At 37.5% G+C, this 22,429-nt stretch overlaps 1 protein-coding gene across 7 annotated transcripts in view; it reads left to right on the top strand.

Moving 5' to 3' along the window:
• The window catches only part of SGIP1 (SH3GL interacting endocytic adaptor 1), a 190,890-nt gene that overhangs the window by 70,303 nt on the left and 98,158 nt on the right, over positions 1–22,429 (top strand). For 4 of the 7 annotated variants that reach the window (XM_040978631.1, XM_040978629.1, XM_040978628.1 and 1 more), the window contains exons 2-4: positions 6,705–6,768; positions 12,360–12,384; positions 18,754–18,810. In XM_040978631.1, the coding sequence (XP_040834565.1) occupies positions 6,705–6,768; positions 12,360–12,384; positions 18,754–18,810 (146 nt within the window). Of the gene's footprint in view, positions 1–6,704; positions 6,769–12,359; positions 12,385–15,200; positions 15,273–18,753; positions 18,811–22,429 lie in introns of all 7 variants that reach the window. The other 3 variants (XM_040978627.1, XM_040978633.1, XM_040978630.1) reach the window with 2 other exon arrangements.

The raw sequence follows: 22,429 nt of genomic DNA, 5'->3' as shown, positions 1-22,429 counted from the left end.
TTGAATTATGGCCTGCCAGTTATTACCTGTGGGACTGACACGAGTTATTTCTCATGTGCTCCTGTTAAAGAATCAATTCAGTAATGGCTGTCACTTTCTAAGGCCAAGTTGGGCTAAAGAGATTCCTACAAATTTTCTGGAACATCCTAGGTCCTTCATAGATTGTAGCTGTTTGTTTCTATTTATGATAAATGTTTTGTACTGAACTGAGTCTTGATTGTACCATTGTACACATTCTCCATCAATGTGAGGAGCTCCTAGCACATCCTCCCCAGAGTCTGTGCTCCCTGGGCTCATGCCTGAGCAGTCATCTTGGCCCATCCATGCCATTCATGCTCCTTTTCCCGCTTTGTTCCTTCTATACACATTAGTTAGAATCAAAACTGCACCTCAGGAAATATCGTTGGTTTTTTAACAGTTAGTATACAAATAATCATGACACATTTTAAATAGTTAACCAAACATGCAGGATATGTTCATATGTTCCAGAAACTACTCTGGGTTCTTCAATAATCAACATAATTGCTCAGTGAGAAGTTATTTGATATTGGAGCCACACAGACCTGACTCAAAGGCTTATTGGCTTATTTTTATATTTTTGTTTAGTGATTTTGTAAGTGGAACTTAACTTTGAATCTGTTAATCCATAAAGTAGGAAATTGGTAAAGCCTTTCAGCATGAGTCAAATAAGTAGTATTTTTTAAGTCTATAGATTTTATTTATTATTATTATTATCATCATTTTATGGTACAGTTCCATAGGCTCCTGAAATTTCCCTTATCCCCTCCCTAATTCCACTCCCCCACCCCACCAACTTTCCCAATAACATTACTGAAGTATAGTATGGACACAGTCATATATCCATCATTGCGGGCACAGACAACAGCAGAGAGTCCAGCGTCCTATTGTCAAGATATTGTAAACAATTTCATCATAAGTCCATCTTTGTCTGGAAGTAGAGATGCATACTACATTGTATCCTCACATCTGGATATGTTAGTCTCCATTTCACAGTTACTGTACATCCCCTCAAATGAAAAGTCATGATACAAAATCAACAACAGGAAAAAAATAGAGATTTACAATGCCATAAAGTTAAATAACATGTTACTAGATATGACAGTCTCCATTACACTGCTGCTATACATCCCCTTAAATGAAAAGCCACAAAACAAAATCAACAGCAGGAAGAAAAAAGAAATTAACAATGCCATGAAGTTAAATAACATGCTACTGAATGACTAATGTGTCGCTGAAGAAATGAAAAAGAGAATTAAGAACCTTCTTGAAGAAAATGATGCTACCGCATGATCTATGAGTCACTGAATAATTTAATCAGAAGAAACTGTTTTGAAGAGATGACACTAACAAAAACAAAAACATCAAAGTCCATGAGATAACAAAATATTATATCCAGGATAACATATCCAGCAAAGCTTTCTTTTGTCTTTGAAAATAAAATTTTTCCACAGTAAAGAAAAGTTAAAAGAATATGCCCGTTCCAAACCTACCCTACAAATGATACTTAAAGATGTTCTCTTGACAGAGAAGAGGAATAGCACCCAACAAAACCAAAGGCAAATGTGAAGAACATCCCAGTAAAATGACAACAGAAGACTAAATCAATGAACAACCCATTGCTAAAATGACAGGACCAAATTACCACCCATACATATTCCTCCTGAATGTAAATGGCTTAAGCTCAATCAAACATCATGTATTAGTAGATTGGATTTAAAAAACATCTATTTGTTGTCTAGAAGAGACACATTACACCAACAAAAATCAGCGAAAACTGTATCTCATGGATTTTGATGCTTTTGTTTTTGTTAGTTTCATCTCTTCAAACAAGTAGTTTGTACAAAGCTCTTGGCACAGTGTCAGGCACATGAAGCACTCAATAAACAGAAGCTACCTTACAGAGAGAAGCTATTCTTGTCCCTCTAAGTCATATATCCTGTGAGGACAAGACTTGCTTCTGAAAAGTATCATGGTGTTTCTTAGGTTCTCTATCAGTGTTGCTATAAATGGCATCCCACCAGCAATCAAACTGGAATATGAAGTCCTTGGTTTTCAAACAAAGCTGTGCATTCAGCTCCCTTCTACCCTCTCTCCCTGCTCCTGGTTTTTGGGGTAGATCTTTACAGGAGGCTGAAGGATGGAGTGTGTTCTTCTATTAGCTGTGTTTTATGACTCTAAAACAAATGTCACTGCCAACCCTGCTTCAGGTTCCAAACACTCCCCTTCTTTTTTTATATGTCTTTTGCCTTGTTTAAAAACACAACATGGGGAAGGGTGGCAAGCAGGATGAAGAACTGTACTCCAGAAAGACAATCTCCCTGAGGGGTGCCTTTTCAAAATTCATGAGGGCAGTAGGTTTCTCTGAGGGATTTATTGTCCCAACAAAAAGCCATCAGAGAAGACCACATGTGAGATAAAGAAGGTTGGCAGAACACTATGACTTCCAAGTGTTTCTCTCCCCAAACCGTAAAGGACACAGAAGGCTCTTCTCAGCAGTCTCAGCCCTGACTGAAAGCATGAAAACTTGGCTTACTCTTTGGCTCTTTCTCCAGTTGTGCCTGCCCTGCATCTCTTGCCAACCTAGACTCAAAAACCAAGATCTCAGGGATCACTGCCAATCTTGTTTCTGCCATACCAGCATCCCATATGGGCATTGATTCTAGTTGTGGTATCTCCACTTCCAATCCAGCTGCCTGCTTGTGGCCTGGGAAAGCAATGAAGGATTGCCTAAATGCTTGGGCCACAAACCCATGTGGCAGATGGGAAGAAGCTCCTGGCTCTTGGCTTCAAACCTACAAGCTGTGGTTATTACAGCCATGTGCAGAATGAACCAAAACATGGAAGATTTCTCTGTGTGTGTGTACCTACCTCCATTACTATGACTGTCAAATAAATTAATCTTTAGAACAGAGAAAGAGAGCATTCAGATGTTAAACCAACTGGTTCCAAGAGATTGAAAGGAAGGAGCCCCTTCAATATTTGGCCTCACATCCTTGTCTTACCAACTGGCAGCAGAATGGTGGAAGTCTCGATCAAAAAAGAGAGATAAGTAATACTGCAGGAGCCTCCTCTTGCACTTTTGGTGCCAGGATAGCATGTCTGGTTAAGGCAAGCAGTGTCCTGTGGGTGGCTGGTGCTGCACTCCTACATCTGGGATGCTGACACTTGAGTGTTTCCCGTTTGAGACTAGATATCATGAGTGCCATCTCACCCACTCATTTACAGAATCCAGTCTTCATGGTCATGGAGATAAACAATTCAGATGTAATTAAAAAATAAAATAAAAAAACATAACACCAACAAAACAAAAACTCTGTAGGTCCTGTTGAGCATCAGATTTTTGGTATTTTGCCAACAATTAATATGTAGGAGACAGCCAAAACTTTGTTTTGAAAGTTCCCACTAAATGATCCTATCAGGATTATACAGGTGGTTCAAACTCAGAATGTAGTGTTACTTAATAAATGTTTATAGCAGAGTTGTATTCAGGCAAAAGAATGGACAGCAGTTAATTTTTCCTGTTGTGTGTTTCCTATTAAGACTATATACTTGAAAGTCAGGAAGTTTGAAAGTATCTTGCATCCATGTTCTGTGATTGTTGTTGTTGTTGTTTAAATAAGGGGGTGGGCATTGTGGTACAGTGGATTAAATCACTATATGTAGAGACCCTTCTTCTCAGAATGGAGTGTCTAGAAGCAACTCCCATCTTTGCTTCCGATACAGCTTCCTGCTAACACACCCAGGGTGTGAGATCATGATCACCAAGGTACTTGGGTTCCTGCCATCCCTGTGGAAGACCTGGATGGAGTTTCTGGCTCCTGGCTTCTGCCTTTCCTAGCCCAAGTTGTTGCAGGCATTAGGAAGTAAACTAGCAGATGGAAGATTCCTGGGGGCTCCTGGCTATTGTTCCAATGTCATTATACCCTGTGAGGAGGGTTCTGGGATTCTTCCATCCGGTGTGGGAGATCAAGTAGGGAATGAATATTCTCAGGTTTCTCAGCCTATGAGGACACTCCAATTCCCTGTGATCTTCCTGGCAGTTGGGATGTAGTCCTTGGTGCCCATACTGATAACCCTTGGTGAGGATCCAGGAGTCTCCAGGGTTGGAATACCTGAGTGGAAGCCTCCTCCTCACTATAAATGTTTTTAATGTTTATTAGATTATTGGACACAGTATATTAAGTTTATTGTTCCAATAAGAGCCTTGGCCTTCATTTCTTTATCTTGAAGAGTTTATTTGAATATTTTTTACTAACTCTAAAAGAAATGATTACAGGTATCCAATTCCTATTAACACAGTTGGTCTAATTATTTCTTCATTCATCTTCTCAAAGATCTTCTAAGCTATGTGTGACTTGCATTTTATAACTTGTTTGATTTCAGAGATTTTTTTCATGTTTTTCTAAACTTCCCAGATATTTCCACTTTTCATGAAAGAAGACATTTTCAATGTTTTTTCCTTTCAAGAATTTGATTTGCTCTTCAAGTTGCCATCTTTGATGTGTTCCTATTTATATACCATATAAGTCTAATCCATGTATTGGAAACATGGCCTTCAGTGGATTTGCTTATCAGTTTTTGAGAGTGTAAATTCTCTCATTTTTTATATTGGGCTGGTTTGTTATACACTGAGATTGAAACACAAAGAGAATATAACCTGTATTGGAATGTATAATCAAAATTATGCTGTGGATAGATGCTCAGTCTCCTGATTCAGTGTACTCTTTATGAAACAATAGACAACTCATAACATTTAATGACTTAGTTCACATTTATCACCCAAATTTCATGATCAAAACCAGGACCAGGTCTGTAAAAAAAAACTCTCCTTCTTTGGCTACAAATTTAATAAAATAATTAGTAGAATTTGTGTGAATTTTTGCATCTGATTGGTAAGGTATGCTATCTTTTCCTTATGGGTTGAGTTACAGAAAGGAAAGACCTGAAACATAAGATAATAAGACTGTTGATTTTATAGTCCTGTAAAAACCTGAAAGGGTTGTTGAATTTAGCATTCTTAGTGAATTAAAAGATGAATGAAACATAGAGAAAACAGTTAAGCAACTTTAAACCTAAGAAAAATTTTAGGAAGAAAATGATGATTATATAACTATTTTGTCCCAATAAGGGAATGAAGCAATCATACATGAAAAAAAAAAAACATTCAGCAAGCAAAATTACAGACATAAAAGAGAGGTACTTCTAAATATTAGGGGTGGAACCTTTTAAATGTCAGTACATTTTCCTATAAAGTCATCCTGTGGAGGGTTGCAGAGAAAAATTTTGTGTAGGAGATAGTTTTTTTTTTCTTTTAAAACAACACTGACATTTTAAAGAGCTAAACAGCTTAAATGGAATGACTATTACAATGCAAAATTAGATTGAACAGAGACATTTTGAAGATTATATTTGTATGGCTTCCTAAGTGGCAGATAATGAATGACTCAGATAATGTGAGCAGTTTGGACTGACTCACATGCTTTGGAAGAAGGTGTCATCAAATCACGGATTCTATCAGTGTTTTCCCTGTTGTTCCACGTGGTAATGTCAAACAAATCCAGATGTATCAGTGAGTTTCTTAGCTCCCACTTATCATGAAGACTTTCCACACTTTTAGCAATGACCTAAGCATTTGAATTCGTGGATATTACTATAGCCAATGAGGCTCCTTTATAGATGTTTCACAAGCAGTGTTCATAAATAACTGTGGGATGCATAGGAGATAGGAAGTCCAGAACCTTGTCAGGAGAATAGGAGAATCAAGACTGGGCGTGGCCCATCATGTTGCCAGAATAGGCCTTTTTACCCCAAATACTGCTTCCTGGAAGACATTTTAAATCAACAATTATTATCAGGTATCTGTACCAAGTGTATTAAGCATATAAATAAGGAACACCTATTCCCTAGAGACTCATAGCTTATCAGGGAAACTGAGATAGGAACTAGGAAGCGGTACCAGTTGATATTTCATAGTATATATGGGAACAATGTTTAGAGGATACACAAAGGAATCACTGTCTTACACCACTAGAACTGAGACGCCTTCACAAAGGAGGTGGCATTTGGTTTGGGCATTAAAGGTTGAATTGAAATGCTAAGTGCTGACAGAATAAAAGAAGTATTTCCATCAAAGGTGAGAAGCACAGAAGAAATAGTTCTAAAACATCAGTGTCTGGGTATGTTCACTTACTGGTTATTCATCTAGTCTAACCACAGAACTGAAGAAATAGAAAAAAGGTGAGGTGGGGATATGGAACACAAAGGCGTGTCAGGTCAGTGCAGCTGTTTGGTGATAAGTCACATGATCAACATCTTGGTGTTATCCCAATCTCAAGAATATGTCCAACCTGGAAATGGCTATTCCTGTAAATCTGTGACTTGCCTTCTTGGCAGGGGCCCAATGTGGATGATGAATTACCGTACTCTAAGAAAAGCTTGCAATCTTCTCCACACTCATGCATCATATGCTGTTTATAGTGCTAAGAACTCACAGTGCCAAGTCCTTGATCAATATCAGTGGAAAAGTGTAATGATGAATCGTGCACATGGGTACACACATACATAGCTGCACAATGAAACAAACTTTTGAACATTCAGGTTTAACAACTGCGTTACAACTTGTAACATATGTACACTTGAATGCTGCTCATAGGTTTCTTTTTCCCTTTGCTGTTTTCCCACAGGACTGAAAAAGCGTACAAGAAAGGCCTTTGGAATACGGAAGAAAGAAAAGGACACTGATTCTACGTATGTATTTTAAAAATTTGTCTTCTCAAATTATTTACATAACCTGTCGTGATCATCACTTAAAGATTGCTGCAGAGTTTTCTTGAATATCATATACTTTTCTGCTACCCACTTCTGGATAAACTGTGGATGTTCAGCATAAACAGTTCTTAGATTGCACACAAAAGTGGAGTTTTAGTCATTTGCCTAGTATTTCACCATGTGTCACTTTTTCCTTTGATATGCAAACTTCCCAGCAGTGTGGGGGAACAAAAACAAAGGTATGCTATTGTGGGAAGTGAAAAGAATTTGGGTGACACCTAGACAACAAAACACGTAGCCAGAAACTGAAATGTGGCATGAGTAATAATACCAAACCTCTTATTTGAGATGGGAAGCAGAATTGTCAATAAAACAAGAGCATTCACAGGAATGACATGGATATTTGGATGTAAAGAAGAAAGCAATGAAGAAACAGTAGTAGGGATGGTTTTAATTGTTTACATGTTTAAGTGATGTACTCAAGAGAATTATTTGCTTTTGGACATTATTAGACCATTCACAGTTTCACTCCACTTGATTATCTTGAATTTTCTTTCAGAAGTACTTGGTTCTGACAAAAAAAAAAAAAAGAAACAAACTAACAAAAAGATGCCTTTTTGAGCCATCAGGTTACTTAGATATGTGAATCCTCCAACCAGGAGCATGGGGTTCTAACCAGGATAAGAAGGGCATCACTACTCAGCTGCAGCTGCATATATGACTAGGTGGAAACGAAAATCTGGGTGACTCGTTGAGCAAGGGTGCTTCAGAAATCTGTGCAAAAAATAACAGATAAGTTTATTTTGGTGCAAGACAAGCCCACTTGCAATTTTTCCATAACATACATTTTCCACACACCTGTTAGACTCCCTTCATGTATCAGAGTATAGCCTATCAAAACCCTCCTTTCACTAGAATCTTAAAAAATTTTGCAATGAAATGATTCTATGGTGTGGTAGGCTAAGCATTAGTACCAGCATTCGTTATAGCCACTGGTTCTAGTCCCAGTTGTTCCACTTCCCAACAGCTGCTTGCTTATTGTTTGGGAAACCAGTGAGAATGGCTCATGTCCTTGGGCAACTGTGCTTATGTAGGAAACCCTGAGGAGGCTCATGTCTCCTGGCTTTTGATCAGCTCAGCTCCAGCCATCATGGCCATGTGGGGAGTGAACCTGAAGATGGAAGATCTCTCTATTTCTACCTCTACTCTCTATAACTCTACCTTTCAAATAGAAGATGTAACAAAAAATTAATAGTTGATTTGGCATAAGTTAGCACAAGGAAGGCCATATTTATTCTAAGCTGTTCACTGTGTATGTTTTTGGAACATAACATTCCAAGTGTCAGGCATTTCACTGTGTCTTTATGCTCCAAGAATTTATAATCAATGAAATAAAATATCTACTATGTCAATGAAAATCTCTTGCATTGAAAGGTATTTTAATAAATCAGATAATGCATTCAAGATGTCTAGTATGATACTTAGTATTCACTAAGTTCCCAGTGAACAATAAATGCTACTACTCTTACTATTGTCAATACAAATTAATATGTAATAAATTTTTATAAGCAACTTAAATGACAGATCATGGGCACTTGGGAGTGAGAAAGCAATCATCCCGATGGTCAGTGATGTCTCCAGGCAGGAGCTTGGCCTTTGAGAAGATGAGGACACATGTTTCATGAAGGAGAACATGAAAAGCAAAAGGGATGGGTAGAAAAGTGCCAAAGGCACTATGGACAAGATACAAAGGACAAGTGTATGCGGGAGCTGTAGGGGGTATATTTATTTTGTGGGAACTGCATTGACTATGGGCCAGAAGATTTGCTAAAGCACTGAGTTAGAAACCTTTTACTAAGGGTTATACAGTTTACCTTGTTTCTTAAAAACGTTGCCATTTTCTGAACATTAACTACCCAGAATAAAGGTGGTCCCTTCATCAGGGTTGACCCACCTGGACTCCAGCAGCTTGTGGGCTAGAAAGTCACACTTTCCTTTGCTGGGTCTCGGTTTCCTCATCTGCAGAAATACAAGTTTACATTGCATTAGATGGAATCCAGCTTTCCTAAGGTCCCAGACACTGTTTCAGTCAGTGTGTCAGCCACAACTGTGGACATCTTCAGCACGCATGTTTTGTGGGACGCTGTTGCCTTTCAGGAAAGCATCATTAACAGAAGCCAAGTCTATCTTGCTACAAAGATGGTATCTGCAATGAAATGTACTAGAGATTTCCAGTGTGTGAGCTTTTTTTAACACAGCTTTTTGACAAAGGAAAGAGTTTAAACAACTTCTAAGGGGCAAATTGAGCTAACTGACATGTGGCCAAAACACTGCTCTCTTCTTCATTTCCAAAATTACGAAAGTAAGTTGTTCCTAGCTTTCACCTAGTCCATCAGTAATGGTCAAAGAATTAACTGTTGCATATAAGCCTTTGTTTTTCATGAACTCTCTAATTGGATCATATATTGTTCTTAGAAAAAGATTTATAAATGCAAAGGAGTTGGGCAAATTCCCTCACAATTTTCTATCCCTCTGGCTTTGCTTAATGCTTATTTCATCTGAGATCATGGAAACCTTGTTGATGTAAACTGCTTCAGAGTGGTTGCACTGAGCTCAGAGTTGCTAAGCAACCTGTTAGGGTAGCTGACAGCAGCAACTTCAGCTGATTGAACCTCCTTAAGCAGAGGGTGGGGTTAGGACCAGAACTTCCTGATTTGATCATCATTGGAGTGCCTAATGGAGAGGAAGAGAGATAACCTAAGTGACAGGCCATGCATGGGATATTTCATTGCACTTTTACCCTTTTTTAATCCTCTCAGTAATCCAATAAAGTTAGAAGTAATATCTGAATTTTAGAGATGAGGGATCAGTGCCAAAATAAGTTCAATAACTTACTGAAGGCCACTCAGAGCATGGGACCCAGAAACAAGATGCCAGTCCAGAACTGAGTGCTTGCTCTTATCACCAAGAACAAAACACATCAATAGGTAAACTCATAATCCAAACAGAGTAAAACAGAAAAGGCAGTATTTAGATGATGATTTTGAAACTTTTAAAAGAACAAGGCCCATGGTGAATGAGTAGTTTTAAACATAAATCAGTAAATAAAACGGAGTTTCCGTTAAATATATAAAAAAAAATCGTTAACAAAATATAAGGCTTCTTATGAGGGTATTGGAGTAAATATTTAGAACAGTTGCCCAGGTGTCTGAGTTGCTAAAATCTCTATACTTTCCTTTATAGGGAAGATTACATAGTAGCTGTCACTCTAGATAACAGGTAATGAATATTTACTAAGGGCTAGGCACTGTTTCAGATCTTAAATTGACTCATTGGATCTTCTAACTGCCCCATGAGGTTTATGCAATTATGGCTATTTTATAGAAGAAGGAACTGGAACACAGAAAAGAGTGAATTGACTTGCCCATATCTCTTCATTAGTTAAATCTAAGCATTCCAGCACTAAGCACAGTTGTCTTAGCTGCCATGTCCACTGTCCCTTCACAAGAAAACACCAACTCCATTTCCACTGCTAGATAACACAAAGGATGGCAATAGGATTCCAATATCACTAGATACAATTTCAGTGTTTCTAACAGAAAATTTTAAAAGACAGAGACCTTCAACTGACATGAGATGAAGTGGCCTCCCACTTAAGATCCCCGAGGGATACGGCCTTGTTCCTGAACTGACAGGAGGCAACTGCGCAGTTGGACCCCTTTCCAGAGACTTTTCTTCACGCATACACCTTGCTGTTCCCAAAGGCACCCAACATGTATTGGTGTCTTTGAATATGCCACCCAAGAGTGATACATACCACTGCCTCCCTGCTTTATCCTTTAGGAGGGGTTGAAGTCCTAACAAGAAATGCTCATATAATGTGTTACAATGATAGAAAAGGAACATTGCTTTTGAAAAGATGGGGTTGGTCATTGCCCTCTGTGCTTCCCTATTAGCCTGTGCTTACTATGACCATAATTACTGAATACATTCACATGTCTGATTCTTTCTATGATGATGTGTGTTCTTAGTTTTATCCCCTATGCCTGGCCAGCTCATTATAGATGTATAATGTTTCCTCAATTTTGTGTAATTTTTATCAGATAAGATTCTGCCTATCCTTCTATTTTAATTAAAATTTATTTAATTCATTTCATTCCCTTGCCCAAAGATCCCAAGATTTCAGTCAGCCCTTGGGAGTCAATATTGGAGTCCTTCTTTCCCTAACTTGTGCATTGCCTTTTTATACTTTCATCACAAACTTGATGTATTCAAAAGTTAAACAGTTGGTAGATTGTTTTGTAATCAAAGTAGAATATTCTGCTCATTTTGAAGGGGTGTTTGTGGGGAAGGGTAATTACCTCTTACAGGCCAGGTAATGTTTGACCAACACTCTAAATTTCTCTGTGTTAAACTCTGTTCTGACTCTGTCTCTGTTTCTCCTCCTCCCCCTTCTCTTGGCCCCACCTTAGAGAGCAGAAAAGAATTTCCTTACCTGATTCTGGCTTCTCTTTATTCCAACCCTATCAAAGTCCTCCAGGTGTCACAGTCCACCTCAGAAACTTGACATTTTCTTGCAAACATTATATTCCTCTGCATACACACTTTTGGCCTGCTTTGAAATAGCTTAACTAGGATAGCTCCTACAAAGTGGGAAAAAATTCAGCAGTTATAAACTAATGGTGACTACCCTCTTGCTTCCTTCCTCTCTGTTCCTCCAGTTCCATTTCCCAAAGCATCAATAATAATTTCTCTTCCACTTTGTTCTAAGCTCCACTGTGGCTGCAAGCCAGCAGTTTTGTGATCCAAGTGAGGAGACATCATGGAAAAGAGAGTTACGGTTTATTACATTTGAACACTTAGCATTTGTCAGGAACTATTCTAAGTTCGCCACATACAATATCTTTATTCAAACTGGAACAAAGAATGGTAAATCCAAGGGCACAGAACCATGAGGTAGTAAAGTCTGGACACCCAAACTTATCATACATCAAAGACCTTGACCCTAACCACCACATCATAGTGCTACCACAGAATAGCAACTGCCTGGCAGTCATTACAGGGAACTAGTTAGCACAATGATGCTCTCCATTTCCTGTTCTGGAATCAGAGGAGATGTGGATAGAAAGAAGTGGAGGAAGGCACAGGTGTCTAAAATCATTTCAAAAATGGCCCAGAAATATTGCCTTCTAGGAGGCAATTCAGGACCACTCACAGGGGAAGAGAGAGAGCAAATTGATTTCCATGGCCTGGTGGTGGTTTTAAATAGAGCCAGCTAGCCTGACCAGAAGATTGAATGAACTCTGCTTTCAACAGTAAACTGAGCCCCTGCACCATTGTTCAGTACTCTTGGACTTCAGTTTTGGGGACAAATATACCTCCATACACAAAACCAGTGATCCAATATTAACTAACCACTGTATTTTAATTCATGTTCATTAGCAGGGTTTGTTATGGTGGGAATGTGGGGAGGGCAAGGGTAGTAGTTAATCATTCTTACTGTTATATTTCAGTCTGTATAGCAGAAATAATTCATCTTCATAATAGCTACCAATTTCTTTTTGTTACAGAGGTTCACCAGATAGAGATGCAATTGTAAGTATTTAAATGACCATTTTTAGAAGGTTTATGTGTTCATATAGGCTCTTTAAATTTCCTGAAACCCCATTCTTCTTTTCATTTCTTATTTTCTTTTTTATTTTCTTTCCTGTAGGGAAAAATTATTTGAATGGGTTTTCGAACTACTCAATGTAATAAATGCTTGGAATAGAAATGAAGCCTTGGTCAAGTTAGGCCTATTTTTTTGCATTCACCTGCAACCTGGGTCCAGAGTAGGCAACCCTCAATATGTGGGTCAAAAGCCAAGCAGTGTGTGCAGAGGCTGCTACCATCCACTGTTCTTTCATTCCTCATTTAACAATGAGAAGTTCATTGTGTGAGAACATTTTTCTTCAACAGAGGCCACAATGTCATGATGGAGCTGAGAACCAATAAAATGAAAAGATGCCTTTCTACTTTTATACTTGCCCTGCAGTTGTATTTTCTATATTAAATTCAAAAGGAGGGAATGGTCTTAAAACCATTTATGCCTGTATTTAAGCCTGAAGAAACAAAATGTTTCCCCTGGGTTTAGGTTTTAGAACAGCTCTGCCTCCTTACTGGCTACCCAATTTCTGGTTGTTGAAACAAGTCAGGAAATCATGGGCTCAGATTTATCTGAGTTGATTCTAGGATTCTTCACCAACTCAGACAGTAACTTTCTTCAAATCTAAATTAGACATCCATTCAGAAGGTTCGAAGAAACAGCTGCTCCTGAGAACAGAGGAAGGAGACTCAGATGAGGCTCATTGGGCTTCAGTGGGAGCTAACATAAGCTGGTGGTTAAAAATGGTTTTTTTCTGAAAGATCACCCTTTGTAACATTGTTAAACTCCAAGTGGGGTGCTCATTGCAGCTCTAGCAAGAGTTTTTCTCCCACACTTGACTGGGGGTGCCTTTTTTATTCATGTGGTTCTAGCCATGAAATGTGAAGAGATAAACTGAAATTTGTTGGACATTGGGTAACACTGTAATCAAGGCTCTATTCAGCAGGGGACAAAAAAGATCCAGAAGACGCAGCTTCTCCTCACCTCTTGCTTCTGGCTCAGAGCCCTCTCCTTAACTCTGTCTCAGGTACTCTGCTTCTATGTCTTCTCTTTGGCTTGGCGCCCTCCCTCGATTCTCCTGTCCCTCCCCTTCCAACTTTGCAAGGCTCTGTTAGCTGTTCTGCTTCCTACCCTGCTGCTTCCCACTGGATTGCCAATTCTTCCTTCTCTCCCTTGCCACTTCTCAGTCTTGTCCTTTTTCTTTCTCCAAATGCCCTACTCATTGTCTGGGAGTCCCCATTGTTATCTTATTGTTCTCTGTTCTTCTGGGGAACACCAGTTTCAGTCTCTGGCAGGACAGGCAGCACATACCCTAATGCAGCAGCTGATGTCTTAACAAGCAACTCTGAGTGCATGCTGCATTCCTCGCCCCGGCAGTCATCCTGAACAATGTCTGCCCAACATCACAGCCGCAGGCCCGCATTCCCTGCTCCCTCCTTTATTGCCACCATTCCAATCCAAGTAAATTTGTGTATTATGTCCTCTTCATTACTTGGTGGATAGCAATTAATACCACTCTTCCTAATAATTATTATTAGGAATGGGGAATTACTGAATTTTGATTTCTCAAGAAACATTTGCATACCTATTCTGTGTTCAAAGTAAATACATATTCTCACACACAGGATGTATAACTTCATGAATGATTGGAAATTCTTAGCCACTGCTGGTCTGATCATTTGGCAATGTTCCCCAAATTCTCTCCACTCATGGTCTCCAAATTTTGAAACTCAATACTTTCTGGCCTGTGTATCTACTTGCAGGTGCCAGCTTAATTATTTTTCAAATTCAGGCTGATTTCCCTAAATCTCCAGGGACCAAATCTACTTTTATTTCACCAACATATATTTCAAATTATTGACTGTTAAATTCCTGAAGTTAAAATTTATGTTTTCATTAATGTGGTTCTATAAATGGCATGTGATGGGATATACATGGAATGGTTATAAACTGCTTAGGAAAGTCAGGGGTTTAAGAAAGCTTCCATTTGAGTTCTCAAAATCCAACAAAGCCCATTTTGTGACAAGGCTTCTCAGTTTTACTCTACAGAGGTTCGTGGCCAGACTGAGTGTACAGACGCAGCCTGCCTTGCTCCAGTACCTGAAGGTTCTATCATTGGCAACACTGTCTGTCTTCATGTCTGAAACTTCAGGCAGCTGCATGTAAGAATGCAGTCTTACCCAGCAACAACCTATAGCTTGCACAAGGTACACATTTAAACATTTTCCGATTTCCCTGCACATCTGGACTGGGACCTCAGGGTCACAGTTCTTGTTACGAGTTCTTCCTGAACAGGTGTGCAGGAAAGCGTGCAGATGTAGTTATGTGTACTGTGTGCATTGGTGATTCTCAGAAAGACTTTAATACAGGAGAAAATATAATAAACTTTTCCTAGCTTGATTAGAAATTCTACAACAGTACTTTTTCAGTCTCTTCTTGTGTGTCCTATGTCTGTTCTCTACTCGTAAACAAAATGCTGGCCAAACGAGGATTACCTCCACGTAGTCTCCAATGAGTGGGACTCATCTTCCTTCTCCCTTCTTCTCCTGACCTAACCAAGCTGGCCTGCTGAATAGAGCCTCATTATGGGCCCCAAAGTCCACTGTTTGCGTAAGGTCCCTGCCACACTTGGTAGGCTGGACAATTTGGCCTAGAAATTGTTTCTTCTATGGTATGTTTGTTGATTCCATGTGATTCTTTATATGTGTCTTGAAGAACAAACAGATCCTTTAACAACTTTTTTCTACATGAAAACAATCAATTCCAGCAGCCCAGTCCACATGAACCACCCTACAATTACAAAGCAGAGTGTGCGCGTGAAGGAGGAAAAAAAGTTTCGGTAAGGAACCAGATTTTAGTTTAAAATTTCCAAGGGGTTGTAGCAACAGTGAGTAAAACTCCAACTTAAAGTTTGGAAAATACAGTAACTTTTACTTACTTCACTTAAGAAGACTCTTTCTTGGGTATTTCCAAAACCCTTTTGATCAAGTTAGATCAATTTTAAATCAACTACACAGATTTTACCAGTTAACTTCCAAGCAGTCCCTTAAAGAGTCATCAGGCATAAATGATGTGTGATTCTTCTGTCTGAGACAAAATACCAGGATTTCAATACTGACATTATACAGATTGAGTAGCAAACACTTGTTGGCCTAAGCACTATTTAAATAATATTAGAAACTTAGCAAGACCTTGGCCTATGAGAGCCAGTGAATTTTATGTTCGGGTTGTTGATCTTAGTCTTGCTGTACAGTAACTGTTGCTGTGGTGTTTAATATTATCGCCACCTGTGGCTACAGAATTAAAATTCAGTGTTTTTCTTGCACTTATCACATATCAAATACTCTGCAGCCACTAGGCTAGTGACTACCTTTGTGGACAGTGCACACACTGAACACATCTGTCTTCACAGACAGTTCTGCTGGCTACTGTACTGCGGAATTACATACCAAGAGAGTTGGGCCCTTGCTAGGGAAAGGATGCTATTCAGTGTGCCATTTATCTTTAACACTTCACACCCCAGGATGCTATGTGGACATGAGCTGGCCTCAGAAAATAGAGCCATTCACAACTGAAATTGAGAGCTGTGAGCAATGTACAATTGAACACAATTGTTATATTATGCAACAGTTTAGTCTATCAAATGACCTGATACTGTACAGTAAGCTCAATTAAAGCAAAATGCTTGTTTTTATGATTCTTATCTCTGGGAGGCTCAATTATATTTAAATAAAACACATATATTGAAATTATGAAAGTTGCTTATGCTAAATGTTATTTTTTTAAATATAGGAAAGAAGTGAAAGAATATATAACTACAGTTCCAAGAGAAAACCCACTGCTTATATTTTGATAAATAGCTAATATTGTTTTCACTATCAAGCTTAGTCTTCAAGCAATGTTTCCCCAACTTACCTTCTCCATTGCTGCTTCTTCAGAATTTTCCATTTGAAAAGTAATAGCATCATCGCCTCACTATTACTGCTACTGTGAGTGGCATCGTAGTGTTTACTCAATGGCTAAACAATGAGAACTGTTTCTTGGGATTTAGCCAGCAGAATTATAACCAGTCTCCAGACTGACTTAAATTTGATAATTTTCGCATGTGAAACCAAAAATATTTCTAAGAGTCCATTAGCATGAGACAAAATCACCAGTTTCTATAATAAACCCAGATATGTGTGTGTGTATGCCTGTGTATATATTGAATAGCTGGTCAAAAATGTATTGCTATGGTTTGTTGTTTGTGTTTAGTATTTATTTTAAATATGTTCCTATTTTGAAAGAAAATTACTTTTTGTAGATCTGCTTTCTGCTCATTTCAATCTTCCACTGATATCTATGGAAACAAGAATCTTCATTCAGCTCAGATGTAGAAATTCAGAAACATCTTTATCCACAGTGTTGGATATATGTTGTTCAGAAAAAAAAAGTATATAATTTTGTTCAGCTGAACATATAAACTATCTTAGTTTTCAAGGGCTTTAGTTATGGAAATTAAATTGCCATGGATACAAACTAGAAAGCTTCAAAATTTTCAAACACAGTAACTTACCTAATCTCTCTGGTTTTTAGACAATAATATTTTCTATTAAGGAACTGCTTAAAAACTAGGATATATTGATATCATGATATGTTGATCATAAAACTTATGAGTTTATTTTTCTGGAATCATCTTAGTCTTTTATTTTCTATTACTACAAATTAAGCTTCTATATTGAGCCTATTTACTATCTATGCTTTCTGAGGAGGAATTTATATATATAAAGTTATATAAAAAAAGATTTATAAAATGAGAATTGGAAAAAATAAGCCTGACAAAAATTCAATTCAAACCCATGCCAATCCCCAGAGGACACTTTTTTAAATTAAGTAGCAGATTATTTAGTTGCCCAAGTTGGCAATTGTAGCTTCAGAAGGCTTGTATATGCAAGGTTGGTATGGGAAGCTTTTTCAAAGAACTTTGTTCAAAATAAAAAGATTATCAGTGAAAACTAGTGCAGTGAAACAAAGTCTAGGGAAGATTAAAATACTGTAGTCTGAAAACAGAGATTCTTTGTCCGGAGCAGGACACAGAAGGAGTTGGGCACAGGCACTGTGTGGGTGGGTGCTTATCCATGGAGGTGTGAAAGCGTTCTTACATTTGTAAATTCCACTGCGGTGTTGGGTGCATAAGCAGAGGAAGAACATGAGCAAGCTACCTATTCCTAACACAATCATACTGTAAGCCACTGTTGGTCCTTTGAATGCCCTGTCAACATTCAGCAAGGGTTGATCAACCAAGGTGGCTCCTCTGGGTTGTCTAGTGATCCTCTGTGTGCTTACATGAAAAGCTCACCTCTCCGCCTATTGTCTAACTGGGTGTTAAGTGCTCACATCATGGTTCAAGTTGTCTGCGTTTGTGATTGTGGTTGGAGGTCTTGTCCTTGAGCTTCGTGCATTGCCAGTAGACTTGCATTGCTGAGATCTGCTATTGCTCTGTGCCTTACCATCACTCTACATACTGAGCACGGAGATGTTACTGGATGAACCTTCTATTACCAATCTGATGTGTATTTGTGTCCTTGGCTCACCATAAGTAGAGAATTATAGCATTTTTTATTTCATAATACCACATCCTCTCTCAAGTACTTGTGACTGTTTGTCATTGTTATACTAGGAACCAAAATAGAACTCTAAAATAATCCAGAGGCAGTACAATGCTGACATATAATCCACTTACAGTAGTAGGAGGCATAGAACACATGGATGACAGAAATCCAGTATTAATCCCCAATTCTATTTTAATAATTTGATGAGAAAATCCACTTGAGTCAAAAGAAACATCTTTTTCTTCATAGTTAGAAGCTGATTTAACCAGTGTGGAGCTGACTTTTTATTTGACCAAGGAGATGGTCAAATGAATCAGTGACAGAAATGTAAAAGATTAGTTAATGACTTGGATCATTCCTTTTGAGTATGTTGGAAATAATCCAATGTAAGAGCAGCACAGAAGTCAAAATGTTTCTGCTTTAAATAGACAAGGTTATATTCCCTGAAAAATTAAATTATATTGTAGGTGCTGCTAACTCCTCAGTAACTGGATAACTTTTGAGTAGCTAACTATCAAGATCCCTGCACCCAGATGTCCTGTAGTCCTCCATGAATTCATTCCTACAGTGTCATGACAGCTGAACTTATGGCTCAGTTACAGCGATGTGTTCTTCCCTGCTGGAATTTGATAGCTCTTGCTAAAGAAAAATGAGAGTCAACTGTTTTTGTTTGTTCTTTTTTTCAATCCAAGCATTTCCCATCTAAAATTATTTTCAAATTTATTACAGAAGAAAAGCAATGGAGCACCAAATGGATTCTATGCAGAAATTGATTGGGAAAGATATGTGAGTATCAGATTATTCTTCTCTACTAAGTATTTCACAATTTAAAAATAAATAGAGGCATTTTGTTATTTTAATGGGGTCTATAAATAAGTAAAGTATTCTTTCATTAGAAAATGCCTTGCATGTTTAGGTTGTAGTAAACTGTCAGACTTGGCTTCAGAGCACAGCCCCTCCATGAATCAGCCGTGTATGGCTTTGGAAGAATTCATTGCTGGGCAGAAAATGATATCTATAGTTACCTTTTTATCACCATTGCAAGGATTTAATAAAAGCACCAATTGAAGAACATTTTAGTAATCAGTCTAGCCTCTGTGTGTTAAAAATTGTGTTTCTAATGTTAGAATGGTGTACTCCTAAGCAAGAAGTGTGAAGATAATTCATTGCCAACTAACATATAAATCCCAAACTAGCACTGTTGCTGACCAGCATGTGAGTCCTTAGATTAAGTATCTTTTCTTCAAATTTGTTCAGTCCTAAAAAATGAATCAGATCATACAGGAATTGCAGCTGTGAATATGCATAGATACCAATTTCTCTAAGTAATAAAGAGGAATTCATTCTTTAAAAGGGCCTTAGGAAGGATATAGTCTTTAAGCCAAGCCCTAAAGCATGGGGTTAACTGAATTTTGAGGGAATAGAGTGCCAGGTCAGAGAATGACTTTTATAAAGATGCTGAAATGAGAAAGGGTTTGCAGCCTGCAATCACAAGATTCGACAGTAGGAAGAACTGAGGTTGACAGGGTCTGCAGAAGAGAATGCAGGCCTGAGGTGCAAGGGACAGGAGTTGCTCCTGCGCTGGCTTGCTGGCCACACAGAGGTGCTCAACTTTAATTCTAAGTGCAATAGAAGCTACGGATGGTAGATTTCCTTGGATTTATTGATTTGATTTCTATCTAATTTTTAACAGATTATGATTTCAGATACAATGCTAAGAACATTGTGAAATCCCCTCCCTCCCACACCTCTTCCTTGTCCCTCTTGCCTTTTTTCTAAGCTATTGAGATAGAACTACTTTAAATTTATGATACAGTAAAAAGGCTCAAAACTTCACTGAATAAGAAGCTAACAAAGAAATACTTTTGACTTTACTAAGACTCTGGTTTAGTGGAACTGTAGACGATGGCTATGGTCAAAAAAATAGTCATTTCACCAATATGTAGTAAAGTTTAAAGTAACCACAGATCATTAATAGTATAAAACATTCTTAGTCAAATCCAGCAAAGATATAAAACGAAGTTTTACAAAACTATATTTGCAGCAATGCTGACACACACGGACATATCTTTTTCCTTTTTTTTTTTTTTTGTTGTTGTTGTTGTTGTTGTTGCTGTTGTTGCTGTTAGATTGTGGTTCCCACATAGAAAGAAGAACATGCAATCTTTCTGGGCCAGGCTTACTTCACTCAACACAATGTCCTCTGGCTGCATTCATTTTGCAACAAATGGTAGAATTTCATTTTATGATGGACTAATATTCCATTATGCATGTATACACAACATTTTCTTTATCCATTCATGTGAGGATTGGCACCTTGGTTGATTTCAAATTTTAGCTATTGTGAGTAGTGCTGCTGTAAATGCGGTAATAGAGCAAGTATCTTTTTGATTCATTGTGTTCAAATCTTTTGGATATATACTCCGCAGTGGGATCACTGGATCACATGGAAAGCTTCTTCCTGTATTATAAGATGTCTCCATGCTTGTTTCCAATGATTTGCATCCCTATTCAAGAATGATTGCACTAATTTACATTCCCATTGACAGTATATAATGAATGTTCCCTTTCCTCTGTATCCTCACTAGCATTTGTTACTCCCAGTGCTTTGAATTTTAGCCATCTGACAGGGGATAAGTCATACCTTATTGTGGTTTTGATTTGAATTTCCTTGATGGCTAGCATTATCAAACTTTTTTTCATATATTTGTTAGTTATTTTCATTTCTTGAAGAACTGTCTATCAAATTTCTTTGATCTCTCAATTGGATTGGTTGTTTTTTATTGATTTTTCAAGTTACTGATACATTTGGAATGCTAGTTGTGAGACAGGTGGTTTGCAAGTATTTATTCCATTGTGTTGAATGTCTGTTCATACTTTTAGTTGTTTTCTTGCTGTGCAGAAACTTCTGGTTTGATAGATATGTTTAGTCTTTCTTTTAGTATCTCTGCTTTGAAGGTCTGATACAAAAATACCCCAATGTTTTTGGAATGTTTTCTCTACATTTTCTTCCAGCAACTTTATTGTCTCAAATCTTGTATATGGTGGAAGGTATGAATCTCATTTCTACTACATATATGGATCCAGTGCTGTCAGTACCATTTGTTGAAGACATTGTCCTCACTCCATTTGTCTGTGCACTTCTGATCCAAAAGCAATCATTTAGCTATTTAGATATAGATTAATTTCTGGGCCCTCAGTTCTGTTCAATTAATATATCTGTTGGGTTTTTTTTTTTGCCATATCATAATGTTTTAATTATTACAACTTCAAAATATGCTTTGAAGTCAGGTATTGTGACAACTCCAGCTTGATTTTTCTAGTCCATAACTGCTTTGGCTATTCTGGGTCTTTTGTGATCCCATATGAATTTTGAGATTGCTTTTCTAATTTGGTGAAGAATTTCATTGGTATTTTATTAGGGGTTATATTGAATCTGTAAATTACTCTGAGTGATATGAACATTTTAATGATACTAATTCTTCTAACCTGTGAGAAAGAAATCTCTCCATTTATTGTATCCTTGATTATTTCTTTTATCATTATTTGATCCATTTCACTGTAAATATCTTTCATTTTTTTGGTTAAATTCATTCCTAAATATTTGATGCTTTTGTGGCTATTGTGCATAAGATTTTCTTCTTGATTTTTTCTTTATGTGAATTCTTCATTAGTATTTTCAAATAAACTACTATCTTACCTTTTTTTAAATAGTTATTCTGTAACCTGCAACTTTACTGAATTTATCAGTTATAGCAGTTCTTTGTGGAGTATTTAGGGTTTTTTATGTTCTGAATCATACCATCTACAAACATTAATAATTTGACTTCTTTTATAATTTTGATGCCCTTTCTTTCTTCCTTTTTAATTACTCGTAATTTTATACCTGATTCGTGGAAGGTGAAAGATTTTTTATCATGAATGGCTACTGAATCTTATTATATTCTCTTCTGAATTATTGATATGACCATATAGTTTTTGTTTTTCATTCTATTGATGTGATTTGTGATACTGATTGATTTGTATTGGACCACCATTGATTGGATATTGGACCACCCTTGCATTTCTTGGATGATTACCATTTGATCACAATGTATTATCTTTTTATGTGACTTTGGATTTTATTTGCTAGTATTTTGTTGAGAAATTTTGCATTCATGTTCAGTAAGTATATAGGTTTGTAGTTTTCTTTTTGTGTAATGTCTTTGATTTTGATATAAAGATAATAGTGGCAGAGTTCATCATACAAATATTTTGGAATAGTTTGAAGAGTACTGGAGTTACTTCCTTGAATGTTTTCTAGAATTCAGTAGTAACACATCAGTGAAGTATTAAGTCTTCCTTAAGGCATACTTTTGATTACTGTTTCAATACATAGCCTGTCTAAGGACAGGTTTTTATCAGA

Source organism: Ochotona curzoniae, unplaced genomic scaffold (assembly GCF_017591425.1).
Source record: "Ochotona curzoniae isolate NIBS_2020 unplaced genomic scaffold, NIBS_Ocur_1.0 contig_291, whole genome shotgun sequence".
In the NCBI taxonomy this organism is placed as follows: domain Eukaryota; kingdom Metazoa; phylum Chordata; class Mammalia; order Lagomorpha; family Ochotonidae; genus Ochotona; species Ochotona curzoniae.
The sequence above is the reverse complement of the archived record's forward strand: the minus strand, read 5'-3'. Positions and strand labels throughout refer to the sequence as shown.